We start from the raw sequence: 14,569 nt of genomic DNA on the forward strand, positions 1-14,569 counted from the left end.
TGACCATGTTCAGTTATCTTTATTAGGGCAAGTGTGAACGTGTTCTGTAACTTCTCTCACTTGCAAGCACAAACAGTGAGGGGCCTGTACCTACACTGGCCGATCCCGAGGTCTGGTCACAATATGCCACCACAATGGTGGCAAGTCACCTTCCTTTCTGGCAGGAGGCAAAGCTTCAGTCATAATACCATCCTGTGGTGTTTCCTCCTGCAGCTGTTTAACCTAGAAGGGGACAAGGAAGGAGTAATTACCACAGGGATCTAACTGTGAGACCCACCTGCCATGGTCAAATGACAGCCTGTAATGTGCCTCCTTCCACCACGAGTCTCGGCGTCATAGAAACTATGACTGGACTGGACTACTTCCATGCCTGAGTCTACAAGTCAGAACAAGTCCTTGAAGAGCCTTTGCCTTTTGAAGTCAGTGTCTTTTATGGGGCTAAGTCTGCTAGCCTGCAACTAGACCAGGCTGGCATCTAACTCCTCAGTCTTCTTGCCTTACCCTTGCTGGTACTGTCATCACAGGTGAGCCAGGCAAGTGCTCACTGAGCATTCTTCCCCTCTTACTTCTTAGGCACAGCCACAGATGTCTTCCTAATTCCTCTTGTCATGCTCTTCCTCTGGGCCCCAGGAAAATACTGTCTTATCTAAGTGCTCTCTGGAAGCACTAAGAAGCCCAGCTCAGGTGTGTTAGAGATGCCAATTAACACATTCCTAGAGAGCAGCCAGGACAAAGATCCAGGTTGAAGCAACATGAGAAGTAAGCTCCATCCTGCTGATGTTGCCCAACAATTTCTGCTCTAGGCTTCTCAAGATCACTTTAATGAGAAAGGGCCTAAAAGTATAAAAGCTCATCAACACACAGCACTGACCACCATCCAGAAAGGGGAGGCAAGTAGAGAAGGGAGGAATTCGGGAGAGGTCCTCAGTGGACATTGGCAGACCAAGCCTGCTGCTCATGTGAAAACATATACGTTGTAACACTTCTTATAAAACATGGTGCCCCTTGGCCACAGAGGCCATCTACTCTACCTTGGCCAAGGACTTCTATTATCAACATCCTGGAGTTTATCTCCCAGAACCAGCACAACTTCAAGATGGTGGACTGAGATACCTATTAGCTATACCTAGCTAACTACTGCTGCCTGCCTACCCATCTACATAAATGCCCTGAGACTCTGAAGAAACTAACTGACATGTCCTCCCACAGCTGGGAGTTCTCAACATCAGCCTCTGTCTCAACTTCCTTTTTAAATCCAGCTTAGACCCTGTCATGACCATCCTTCCCTTTTGAACCACCTGAAGTCTCCTGTAATTCTCTGTTTTGTTTTGTTTTGTCTTGTTTTTTTTAAGTCAGGTGTCTCTGTGTAGCCCTGGCTGTCCCGGAACTCACTCTGTAGACCAGGCTGGCCTTGAACTACCAGAGATCCTCCTGCCTTTGCCTCCCAAGTGCTGGGGACAAAGGCGTGCCCACCACCAACTGGCCTCTGTGATTCTCTTACTTAGCTGGAGAAACAGCTCAATGGGCAAACTGGACCTGACCTTCAGCATAGCTGAGAAGGAAATACTGGAACAAACCAATGTCCCAACACATCAATGACCCAGTGTCACATGGGACACCTTTTATCACTTGGCAAGCCTTTTCCCAACAAGCTCACCCTCTCAACGTCTAACACAGCTCTTCCAAGTGCTCACGCCCTCCACACCCACTTCCCTCGGCTGTTCTCTCAGGATACTGAAAAGGCAGATGCTATTCACAAAAGTGTCTTCAAACCCTTTAACCTGAATGCATTTGCATATGTGTATCTACAAAATTATGGAGGAAGAATCTTTTCTATTTTCCTCTCAATGATCTTGTTTGTTACTAAAGTTTTAAACACAACTGAAAAGTCATAAATTTCTATTTCTTGACCAGATTCCTACACCCAAAGTTGCCAGGTGGAATCTATACTTCACAGATGGCGGATTCTCAAACAGCACCCTTTTGAATGTTTGATTATCCCCGACACAGGGGACCTCCCTCCTCCTTCCACCAGTCTTTCCCACCTCAACAACAACACTGAATCCAGACAGTAAAGCTCAGACCCTGGAAACCACCGGTTTCTCCTTGTCCCTCACCCATCCCCCACAACCAACAAACATCCCTCCAGAGGGCATCCTGAATGCTCACTTCCTCCCACACAGCTACCGTTATCACTCTACTATGGGCCATACAACCTGTTCACTAAACACTACACTAACCCTAAACTGAACTCCGTCTTCTCTACATATCATTCACACTATGGCAAAAGCTGCTAACACCTAACTCTGAACAACCTGAATTGAATGAAAACTGCCCAGGGCTCTCGGGTGGAGAAAGGGTAAGGAGTTTGATAGAACAGGAAGAACAGGTGAAGCGGGAGGTGGGAAAAGAAACCAGAGATCAGAGAAGCTCAAAACACAATAGGGACAACTTCTCTGGAAGATGGCCAGTGTGAGACTGAACACAGTGAGAAACTACAAGTCTAGCTAAGAGGTGAGAGTGACAGCCATGGCTGCACAGAGGCAAGCTCCATCCACATGCTGGCCAAGCAAACTGCTACGGTGCACTGTCAAGAGACACACCTCCCGATCCCAGCTCTCCATCCTCAGTTTCTTCCACTGCTCTCGCTTGGCAAAGTAATCAGGGTACACTGCTTTCTCAGAAGGGTGCCAGAAATCTAAGCACCACTCTGGAACCTGCCAAGAGAGAAAATTATGTGTTATTCGACAGGCTACCTTCACAAGTCAGGGACAGAGCCTACTCAGGAGATGGAAGACAAACTCTAAGGACTTTCATTATCAGGTGGGGAGATGACTCATTTGGTAAAGTGCTTCAGACTCAACCATGAGGACCTGAGTTTAGAGTCCCAGCACCCATGGAAAAGCAGGCATGGTGATAAGCACCTGTAATCCCAGTGATGGGCAGGTGACGGACGACTTCTAGAAGGATCCCTGGCGCTCGCTCACTGGCCACCCAGCCTGGCCAAAACAATGGGCTCTGGGTTCAGTGAGACCTTTCTCAGAAAATAAACTGATGAGCAACTGAGGAAGACACCTGAAGTTGATCTCTGGCCTCTACAAGTACACCCACCAACACCAACACATATATCACACATACACGTACATATGTGCGTATGTCTGTGTGTAAAACTTATCAGACTGTTTCTGACTCTAAGCAATGACCAGCAGAGGGCAAGCAGTAACCAGAGGTAAGAGAGAACGACTTAAAGTAAAGGGACATGTGGCCGAAACATTAAAGTTAGTCCAACAGAGCTGGCAAGACCCCTCTGGCTTGCATTTCCTAAACACCAAGAGTTACAGAAACAGTACTTGAGTACCTCAGCAATGCTCAGCATCAATCCAAATTGGCCAACTTTAAAAAGTTCCCCAGATGAGCTATATTCCAAATATCACTATGGTTTGCCAAAAGTACACTGCAAAACCTTAGAGCTGAATTTATGAAAAGAGAGAAAAACTATTTCAGCTGTTTTAGCAACTACTCAAATGGCATGTGGTATGTAAGCGGAGGTCTGGAACAGGGACAAAGTTGGCCTCCTGAAAAGCAGCTGCCATCTTCCCTCACCTACCTTGTAGCACTCATATCTCTCATAGGAGGTGCCCCCGGGAGAGTCAGGGAAGATATACGGCTGAGGATGCTGATTGTCCCAGAATTCTTCTTCTGCCTCCCTCAGCAGCTTTGTCGCCTTTACCATATCCTTCTCATTCTTATGTTCTTCAAACCGGGCCCTCATCAGACAAGCAAAGTACCGGTATTTGTCCCTTAAATCAGAAATAATGGTGGATATCAGAAGAGTTATCTGCTCGGGTGGGCAGCACTCCCACCAATGCATCCCAGATGAGCAACTTTCTGGCGCCTCCCCAACTACAGGTCCCCGCGAGTGCTCCCTCTGCAGTCCTCGAACAGGAGCATCAGACACTGTGTATACAGGCTAGCCACTTTCCTCTCCTCAGCAACAGACAGTGTACTGACTACAGCCTACCCACTTTCCTCTCTCCTAGCATTGAGGATTTTGACAGAAAGGTGACAGCTTTTTGCAGGTTCATTCAATACATATTCATTGACAACCACTGCAGGTGCTCCCCCTTTTGTGAGATGATGCCCCAAATCCTAGAGGTACACAGATGACTGGGGGGGGGGGGGGATGAGCCAGTGGAGAGAATTCTGCTCAAGTCATGTCAGTGGTCCTTAAATGCTGATTCTCACGCCTGCTCACAAACCTTAGGTAAGTAACAGGCTGGTATTGAATAAACAGTGAGCAGACATCAGGAGGCTTTGACAACAGTTCAGGCCACAGATGGCAAGGGCCTAAAGCAGGGAACACACAGAAAACAAGAAAACAAAACAAAATACCCGTCTAGACCACCAAGCCATGTGGTGGACCTCTCTAGACTGCTGCTAAACTAGCTGTAGAGTCGGGGCTAAGTTACTTAACGTAAAGGTTGACATATATATTCCATAAGCTAAAATACAGAAGGACACGTCACAAAGTGGTTGGCGTAGTTCACGTGCTCAATGCTATACCAGGCCTTACACTGGAAAAGAATTTACAAAAAGCAGTGTCCAATAAGGTACGGTGCACGAGGATGTGTGTTACAGGCAGAAGGGAAACCAGAAGAATCCTTGACGACAAGTCTAAGACTGCTGAATCGCTAGTAATGTCATTAACTGGAACAGGGAACTTGATAATCAATACGAAGGAGTGGAAAAATAACTTTCTTTTAAAGAATCTGGATAAACTCAGTTTAGTGAATAGCAGATGACCTTACAAACAACTGAAAATACAGCTAACTCAAATGCCAACATGGAGGACATCCAGAGGATACACAGCTCTACAGAACCTTAGGAGGGAACCAGAAAACAGCCTAGAATACAAACGAGGGCTCCACAGTAGGTAAAGTACCATGCAAACATTACGACCTGATTTTGGAGGCCCAAAACCCAAGGAAAGTTAGACATGGGAGCACACATCAATAGCCCCAGTGCCCCTCCTCAAGATGAGGAAGTGACAGATTTCTGAAGGTGTCTAGGCCAGACAGCCTAGCACACCCAGTGGTGAAAAACAAGGCAAAAGGCGAGCACTGATGCTTGAAGTTGTCCTGCCTTTCACACAGGTGATAGCCATATTCACAGTTTTTGTTTGTTTCTTTTAAAGAGGAAATGATTCAGGCAAGGACAGAGAAGGGATGTCAGATTAAATGTGTTGGGCCAGAGCTGTCACAGTTGCTGGTTTGATCTTTTCTCCATGATTACAAACCCTAATATTTCCAGGTGTATTACAAGCTTCACTTCTTTTGTAAAACTAATAGTTCTGTTACCTGTGAGTTTACCTGTCACTTTCCCCACTAATCCATGGGAACTGCAGCTCAAAAGAGGATTAACTGTTACTTATTTGCCATCCAGAATAAAAACTGAATTGCAAATTCTCTCAAACAAGTAAGAAACACTTAGGAAAGAAGCTATCAATTGTACAACACCATATGCTGTACCTGCTTCCATAACAAAGACATATAATCACAAACTTGCATCCCAGAATTCAGGATTACCCTCTGAAGGTCTTCCAGGGTACCTGGTTTTCCATCACTTTCTTGGAAGTCCTTCATGTAGGGCTGGGCTTTAGTATAAGAGTGTGGAGGTCTGGCAGTGACACATCATGGGTTGTTACGGCATCTTGCATTTCTTTTAGGTCATGAAAGTCTCCATGTTGTTTATTTGTAAAAAGAATCTTACGGAGCACAATGATGGTGGCATAGGGTGGCCTCAAAGTCATTATGTAATGGAGAAGATATCTCTGTCTTCAATATATGCCACCATATGAGACCCTTAACTCTCACGTGGTTAAAGGAATAAAATTATGTAGGAGGCCAAGAAGACATGACAGTAATGAGACAGGTCGATCGGGCAAAGCTAAATAGAGGAATGCTGATGGAGACTGATGACTTTGCGTCAAAAACCTAAATTTTAATCCTGATTTGGCCTCGTAGAAGCTGAGCAATCAAGGACAAGTCAACTCAGCCTGCTCATCTGTAAAATAAGGCTAAAATAACCACTAATTTCTAGGTTACTCTGCAAACCAAATATCATGTACGTATTACCCTTAATATTAAGGACGACAAAGTCACGAAAACGTTAGCGTTGAACCGATGACAATGCCAGTGCTAGGTACTTTTTTTCTTCATGCAACCCTCTGCGCTGGGTTCTGGTCCCGCCCCACACAGCCGTCTCTGCCAGATCAAGCAGCAGCTACTGCTACATCAGAACCCAGGTTCAAGGGCGGGCTTCCTTCCCTGTGTCCCCAAGTCCTTGAGCAGCCCGGCCCACAGGTCCTCTCGGCCTTCGTCCCCGAGCCCCAGGTACCCTTTCCCCACCTGTGGATACACCATGACTCGAGGTGGCGCAGCGCGCGCTTATATAGCCGCAACACCTTCTGCTGGTGGGTCAGGTAGGCCGGAGGAGCGCAGAACGCCATAGCGGCCGACTCACCTTCAGCGGCCGCCGCGGAGGCTGCTGGGAACCCGGAAGGGGGCGGTCGCGAGGCGGGGCCGGAAGAATGAGCGTGCTTTAGGCCACTTCCGTTTCTGCCTGGGAGGAGCCTGCTGCGCTGTCATGAGTCGCTTCAAGTTCGTGGGTAAGGGCGGGTTTTCCTTGGCCGTGGGTCTTGCTGGCGACCCCAGGGCCCCTCCTCGTGGCTTGGCCTTTCGAGGGTACAAAGGATACCGGGAGGCCTCGAGTGCCGGCAATGAGTGATCTGGTTTTTGCTCAGGGATGGTTTCCCGAGTGCATATTCATTTGTGAGAATTGACGAGCTGTGCATAATTGTGATCTGCGCTTTTGTGTATTTTATTCAATTGAAAATAATGGGATAGTGTGGGGTGTGGGTCAGTGGTAGACTTCTTGCCTAGCATGGGCTAGTCCCTGAGTCTTCTTCCTCCCCTCAAAAGAAAAAGCGCCGCCCCCAAGCTTAATCACTATATTATTCTCTTGTCTTTCGTGAATCCGCGCTCCTCTTCTTGGCACTCCGGGCAGTGCCTTCAAGGTACCGGTTCACTCAGTCATCGCTTACTCTCATAGATAACTCTTGGTAGGCTTTGCATTGAGTAATGGAGGAAGAAATCAGGGTCAGTGTCAGGCCTACACATAGATGTACATCCATCTGCAAACATGCATGTGAACACAAATACATTCATGCACCCTGGCAATAGGTACACGCGAGGGGAAAAGAGATGAGCTGTTGACTAAGTTGGTTCTTTGATAACACAGTTTTTCATTGGGAGCATTGAACACTGAAGATGCTAGGACAATATAGCTAATAGTTCAAATTCCATATGGTGATGTCATCTTACAGTTTTTGTACTATGCTTGGTCGTGGTAATAATTACCTATTATAGGGCCTTTGATGTGCAAAATGCTTTCATCTTTATTCTTGGATTTGAGTCATATTCCGTTGCCAGAAGGAAAATTCTGCTCATCCACAAAGATAATGGAGGGCTCAGCATGGACCAAGATCATTCATTCCGCTAATAACTGGCAAGAATTCTGACTCCAAAGCTCACTGTCGTTCCATAATTGCTTGATTGTAGTTACTTCATTTTATTGTACTTCTTGGAACATGGATCAAACTTTCAAATCAACTCATTTGAACTTCTTTGCTCCTGTGTCAGAGTGCTGAATTATTGTAGTCTTTCCACAGATGTTTCTGGTGGGCCAGTGAGGAAGCGGCTTCCATCTGAGAACATTTTCTGTGGGAGCCAGGAGTAGGTTTTAGAGGAAACTGATGTGAGTCACAGTGGAGGGATAGATGTTGCCATTAAATTTGGTAAGGTGAGGATGTGAAGTCTGTCCTTAGCCCATTTATAAAGGCAACGGAGGTTCTAATAATAAGGGGGAAAGGCTGTGGGCTGTGAGTCATGCGATTCCTGTGGGAAAGTATGAATTTATCACCTCATCTCTATTGGTAGGCAGATGTGCACTTGTATTTCAAATATTCTGCAGTGTTTTTCTTGCTGGTTCCAATGCCTAGAGTTCTCTTTTTACTAGCTCTTGGGTTATCCAAACTCCTATTCACCTCTCAAGGTCCATCATAACATTGGAGGAGTACATCCTGAGGGGCAGCTTGGCAGAAGCTCCACCTCTGTGCTTCCATATAGGCAGTAGTAATGTGCAGACTAAAAGTATCCCACATGCCAGTGTTTAGGCTAGGTTCAAGCAATGCAATAATGAGATAGATGGGATTTATTGTCTTCATGTTGCTTACAGTAGAACTTAGGTTGTACATTATACTATAGTTTCCATGAACACTGCATTCCCACGGGATAAGGACCAAGTATTATGTGTATTTCCTGACTCCTCATACAGCATTTGACAAAGTCAGCCTCTGTGTGTAGCTGGGGAATAAAGGGAGTTATTCCCCTCTTTACATCTCCACTTTTATCACCATTCCATAATCTTCACTGCACCTGAGCTTTTGCCAGTTTCCAAGTGAGACACTCTAACTTCTGTTGCTCCCTTCAGATTCCAGATTCCAGTATGCCTGAATGAAATGTCTTCAATGCAAATCTTGCTCCTTTGATTAAAAATCATCAGGCATCCAATTGACACCAGTATCTTTAATGTTAAGTGGGAGCCATAATCTGGCTAAACCCTTTTCTGTGCTCTTCAGCAACTGGAAAACCTTTAACTTTCTAAATAACTGTTCTGTTTCATACCCGGAAGGCTTGACGTCTTAGTTACTTTTCTGTTGCTGTGAAAGGCACCATGACCAAGGCAACTTATAAAAGTTTATTGAGGAATCACAGTTCCATTGGCCATCATTATGGGGAGCATAGCAGCAGACAGGCATGGCTTTGGAGCCGTAGCCAAGAGCTTATTTATATCTTGATCCACAACCAGGAAGGAGAGAAAGCTAATTGGAATTAGCAGAGGCTTTTTTTTTTTTCCGCGTTTGTAGTACATATTTTTTAACTTTTTAAAAAAACTTTGATTTTGTGTGTGTGTGTGTGCGTGTGTGTGTGTGTGTGAATTTCACATCATGTACCCTGGTCCCACTCATCTCCCTATCCCCTACCTGTCCTTTGCTCTTGCAACCTCCCCCTCAAAAAACATACAAACAAGCAAACAACAAAATCCAAAATGTAGAAAACATCTCGTGGAAGCTGTAGTGTCACATTGTGCCACAGTATATCCCTCTGCCTAAACCTCTTCACTTGCAAATGCTCACTGCAGTGAGTAACCGGTCTAGTTCAAGGTCTCTGGCTTCCATGACACCATTAATATTGGATCCTCACTGGGACTCCTGTTATCCTGTGTCATGAAGATCCTGAAGTCTTGGGTCAACAGGACTGGCCCTTTCATGCATTCCATTGCAGATGATACAGATTTTGGTGTGGTCCAACTCAGGGCCCTGGATCTGGGCCTGAGCTGAGCTCTCCCTATGCGCACCACCAGCGCTGCCCTTGGCAGGGTCAGCTCTTCTGTTTCACCTTGGGTCTAGCTCACTCGTGCCTTCACCATCAGGGCCAGCTCTACTATGTTGCCCAGGCTAGGTACAGGTACCACTCTCATGGCCCCTTGGGTCAGCTCTCCTGACTACCACAGGTGGTTGAGGGGAGAGAGGAGGGCGAGAACCTCAACCCTGCACCTATGCCACCCTACAGCAGATGATTGGTGGGTCCAGCTCCCCTTCGCTCTCCCCCTAGGGGCTGGCTCACCCATGCTCCCTCGACCATGGCCAGCCCTACTGTACTGCTAACATGAGGTGAAGGGCCATTCTCCTGAATGCTTCAGCTGTGAAGGTCAGAGATAGCTCTCCTGATTTCAGGACCATGTGGGCAGCTTTCCTGACTGCCGGAGTTGGTGAGGGGAAGCGGGTGAGAGTGGGGCATCACACCTCTGCATCCCTGTCATCCCACAGCAGATGAGTGGTGGGTCAGCTCCCTCAGACTCACACCCTTGGTGCCAGCTCACCCACACCCCCTCCACCTGGGCCAGCTCCACTGTGCTGCAGGGCCTGCTCTCCCAAGTACTGGTGAGAGGTGGGGGCATGGGCTTTTGAAACCTCAAAGTTAACTCCCATGACACACCTCTCCTCCAAAAGGCCACAACTTTCCCAATCCTTCCCAGACAATCCCGCCAACTGAGCCTATGGAGCCATTGTCATCCAAACCGCCACACTGGGCAAGTGTACCTGATTCTGTACCATTTCTTTCTGGGACCCTCCTCTGAGCCAACTATCAACTTCTTAGAGAAATTCCTTGTCTGTGTCCCATAGTAACAGTGGTTTTAATTTTATGTTTTTAGTATTTGATGAATTTATTGACAGTTTCATGTGTTTATGATGTATTTTAATTCTATTCCTTAATGAACTTTCCTATCCCCCTCAGTGTCTCCACTGCCTGTGAATGGGTCTGCCCCATTCACTTCTGAATGTCTAAAGATGCACTTCTGCCATGAGCCTTTAGAGAGCAGAAATCACATCTTAGTCATCTTTGTATCCCACAGGTCTTATCATAGTAGCTGCCAACAAGTGGCCAGCCTGTTGATTCTATTTGAATGGATGTGTGAATGAAAAGCTTGTTTAGAGATGTTTCAAGTAAATATTTTTAATGATTATCTGTTTTACTTTTGCTTTCCACAGATATTGGTATCAACCTGACAGATCCTATGTTCAGAGGAATTTATAGGGGGGTGCAGAAGCATCAAGGTAAATGTCTCTTTTACTAAGGTGACTTCTATGAAGACAAACTTTCTGCGTAAGGAGATCTTGAAAAGCGTAATTCAATCTTAAAATTGAAATATTAAAGAACTCTGTGTAGCTGAATGCAAGTCTAAAAGCCTGGTACTCAGGAGGTAGGGGAAGGAGACTAGCAAGTTTCAGGGCAGCCTGGGCTACATAGTGAAAACTTGTTTTTAAAAAACAAACAAAGCAAAAATCTCATCATTATAAACAAGCCATAGTTGCAAACCATTGTTTTGAACAACAGGGCATGCAACCCAACAGGTACTTCCTGTGAACATCAGTTTATCAAGTTCTTAAGAAACATTTTCAGGGGCTATCGATGGCTCAGTAGTTAAGACTTACTGCTCGTGAAAAACACCCGAAACACCCGAGTTCAGTTCCCTGAAACCACACCTACACTGCGAAGCAGCTCACAGCTATGTAACCTATAACCCTAGCACCAGAGCCTCTGATGCCCTCTTCTGTCTTCTGACAGCATGTGCATTCATGTGCACATACCTATACATACACACATACACACACACACACACACACACACACACACACAATTAAAAAATCTTTTAGAAAGAAAAAAACATTTTCCAGACAAGGACAAAGTATAGTCTAATAGAAGAAAGGTGTGTTTTCTTTCCCCTGTCTTCTCCCCGTTCCATCTGTGTCTCTACTTAGAGACCTAGTATATAGTGGGACCAGATTATTGTATAAGATTATGTGTAGGCTTCACCAGAAGCAAGTGGTTTGTACTGCCATGTAAGTTCATTTCCTCTCCAGTCCTAAGAATACAGTCTGGGGACTGATATAAGTGTAGACAAGCACTGCATCACTGGGCTCTCTCCCACATACAGGTTCATTTGTAAGGCGTTTGGTTAGCTGAGAGGTGACTGAGCAGGAAATGGTGATGACACCAAAATTTAAAAGCAGAATGTCTGCAACAGAAGTGTCTCTGCACACTGCCTGAGGAGAGTGCCTGTGCTCTCTGTACATGCAAACAGAAATGCTAACTTTGCACTTCAGAATGAAGAAGTTCCATACTATAGTGACCTAAGTCATAAACTGACCACACTGAGCTTCTCTAGGTAGTGGTAGTAGCTTTCCTGAACGCAAGTAATATTCCTGTCACTTGAAACAAAAAAAAAACAAAATTTCCCAAGTCTCGCTTTAAAACTTCCCTCTTTTACTTCATTTAGACATTTGGTTGCTACTTTTGTGTGACTTATATAATAAAGTTAAATATTGAGTAAATTTACATTCTGCTTTCCTTGCCTTTGTGGTGCTTCAATTTCATGCTTTGATGTTACATGTATATATGAATGTGTCTGTGTTTATGACATAAATTATACAGTAGTCAATTATCACAACTACTGCAGTTTATAATCTAGCAAACCTAGTTGTTATTCTCAGTATAAATTAGGTAAAGTGATTTTTGTCTCACTTGAATTCTATTTATATTTATTCTGATACTTAAGCATGAAATTAATAATTGAGTTTTTATATTTTATTTTGCTGCTTATTTGTTTCTGGTCAATGCTGGGCTGGGGAGATGGTTCAGTGTATAAAGCACTTGCTGTGTAAAGCATGAAATTCAGAGTTTGGATCCCCAGCCCCCGTGTTAACGTTAAGAGCAGCAGCACGTGTCTAACCTAGTGTGTGGCAGGGAGACAGGTGGCTCCTGAAGGCTTGCTGGCCAGCCAGCCTGTCTGAAACAGTGAGCTACAGGTTCAGCGAGAGCCTCACTTTTATAAGCTAGTGAGTGAGAGAGGAGAAGACCTAGTATTGTCTTCTAGCCTACACACACACACACATACACACACACACAAATACAAGTTCCAGATACAAGGCACATCATTTGATTTGTAGTCTAGCATTCATCTTTAATTTGAACCTCCTGAATTCTGCCACTTTCTCCTTTTTTTTGATAAACAAAAGTACAATTAAACTAATTATTCGTTTTCTTGTTTTGTATATATTAAGATTTTGCAACTCTAGTTTTACTATATTACAAGTAAATAGCACTAGTTTGGCTGTGTTTTATCACAAGATTGTGCATGGCTACTTTGAGAGATAAAAATTATAAAAAAAGCATAATTGTATATCTTATATACATAAATATTTACTTACCAGGTTTTCTTATGTGATTTTTCTTAAACAGATGACTTACAAGATGTAATAGAGAGAGCTATCCAGATTGGTGTTAAAAAGGTAACACCTGAATTTTGCTATTGTTGAATTTCTTTGCTTCAAAAAAATTTTTTAGTTAAAATGCTGCAAAGTAAAAGAGAAAGAGCCAATGGCACATACTTAGTGTCTATTTCTATGTGTAAAATAAGGAAGTTAATAGAAATAGTTATTCTGCTCGCAACCATTTATCTTGCACAGTCCTCAGGAATGTCATCGGAAATGTAACAAAATGTCTGTGATAGAAAAAATTAATAAATGCTCTATCTCACTTAGCATGTGTTAGAGATAGTCATCTAAAACACATCATGTGTCACCATACTTAGGTAGCTGTGGATATACCATCAGATAACTGGGAAAACTCATTAGTTTTAACAGTAGTAACATTCTTCTAAGTTTTTAGACTTCTAATAAGAAATTGAACATTAACTATCTTCTGTCAGATTCTTCAAGTATTTCTCTAAATTAGTTGTGCAAATGGCAGACAAGTCTGCACCTACAAGAAATAGTTATATTCTATATTTTCAATTCACTTTGTAACTACTGCTTCAAATGTAAACCCTCAGATCTAAAATGTGACATAACTAGTTAAATAAATTCTGCAATCTCCAACCCTAAGATTATATTGATTATTCAAAAGGAATGAGAAAGGACCAAAGTTATATGAACTTTTCATCATATGTTTACCCCCTCATCATAAGTCACTTGCATCTAATGCTTTTCTACAAACACTGAAGTCATCAGGCTCTTGAATTTCTCCATATCAGCATGAGTAGTTTACCCATTTCTAATCAAGAACATACATATATGTAAACAAGAGAAGAAACAATAGGACAGAGGCAGACTTCACTTGGACTTACTAAGTTTGCTACCAGCACTTACATTCTGGTAATTAGAAGCATGGTTTTGACATCCCAAACATGGCTTCTAGCCCCAACTTCCTCCTTCATAGCTTTGAAACTTGGGATACTCTAGATTTCAGTTTTCTTATCCATAAAAAATGAATGTCTTAAAAGCGTTGTGAGGGCTAAAGAAAATACTGAGTATGAACAAGCCTTCCTGATGTACTGATGACATCACCAAGGTCAGGAGATTGTATGCTGCTAGAGGAGTCTATGGCTTAGTCCTGCCCTCCCTTTCTCAGGCTACAAGTATAGGGACTGTAAGTAGATTTGGTTAGAAACTGTTCAACAGCATTAACGTTCTATATGTGGGCAGCTAGTCTAGTTTTTGAGAATTAGGTAAGGTTGGTAAAGAATAGTTTTCCTGATATCTTAAAAATTGTTTAAATCTTATGTTCTATGGATATTTGAGGTTTTGTTACTGTATATTCCCCGGATGGATCCTTAGTGGTTAGTCATACTAGAGGCTTATGTTGCTTTATGACAGTATCTGTTTCTCACATGCAATTCCACCTTTGTGTGCATTCTCTTTGCACACAAATACTACAACGAATACTTTAGCTTAGAGAGACTCAAAGTATGTTTTAAAAAATAATCGGTGCCCTTAAATCATCCTTCAGAAACTGTGTACCTTAAACAGCACTGTCTTGGTAGTCACCTTTGACACTGGGTTCTTAATTCTGTCTGACAGATTAACAAAGATAGTATCCTAACCATC

The 14,569-nt window shown here is 43.8% G+C and overlaps 2 protein-coding genes across 3 annotated transcripts in view; one reads left to right on the forward strand and one right to left on the reverse strand.

Annotated features, from left to right (window-relative positions):
- Nucleotides 1-6,621, reverse strand: Ndufb9 (NADH:ubiquinone oxidoreductase subunit B9). 2 transcript variants are annotated; one of them, XM_060389387.1, is made up of 4 exons: nt 6,523-6,621; nt 3,608-3,800; nt 2,604-2,717; nt 1-222 (listed from the first exon to the last, which is right to left on the reverse strand). In XM_060389387.1, the coding sequence occupies exons 2-4, from the start codon at nt 3,770-3,772 to the stop codon at nt 91-93; spliced, it is 411 nt and encodes a 136-aa protein (XP_060245370.1). In that variant the 5' UTR covers nt 3,773-3,800; nt 6,523-6,621; the 3' UTR covers nt 1-90. The 2 variants fall into 2 exon arrangements, with proteins under 2 accessions (XP_060245370.1, XP_021499408.1); XM_021643733.2 differs by having other exon boundaries at nt 6,408-6,568.
- The window catches only part of Tatdn1 (TatD DNase domain containing 1), a 26,680-nt gene continuing 18,685 nt past the window's right edge, over nt 6,575-14,569 (forward strand). Inside the window, exons 1-3 of the mRNA XM_021643724.2 lie at nt 6,575-6,667; nt 10,673-10,738; nt 12,924-12,973. Of these exons, the coding sequence (XP_021499399.1) occupies nt 6,646-6,667; nt 10,673-10,738; nt 12,924-12,973 (138 nt within the window). The 5' untranslated portion in view covers nt 6,575-6,645. The remainder of the gene's footprint in view (nt 6,668-10,672; nt 10,739-12,923; nt 12,974-14,569) is intronic.

This window comes from Meriones unguiculatus, chromosome 8, assembly GCF_030254825.1.
Source record: "Meriones unguiculatus strain TT.TT164.6M chromosome 8, Bangor_MerUng_6.1, whole genome shotgun sequence".
Lineage (NCBI taxonomy): Eukaryota > Metazoa > Chordata > Mammalia > Rodentia > Muridae > Meriones > Meriones unguiculatus.

Excerpts from the sequence above, each read along its gene's own strand:
- Ndufb9 (XM_021643733.2), bottom strand. The coding sequence starts at position 6,508 with ATGGCGTTCTGCGCTCCTCCGGCCTACCTGACCCACCAGCAGAAGGTG. Across the intron at positions 3,801-6,407 it reads GAGTCATGGTGTATCCACAG|GGACAAATACCGGTACTTTG; the intron begins GTGGGGAAAGGG and ends TTCTGATTTAAG. Across the intron at positions 223-2,603 it reads TGGAGAGCTGGGATCGGGAG|GTTAAACAGCTGCAGGAGGA; the intron begins GTGTGTCTCTTG and ends GTCCCCTTCTAG.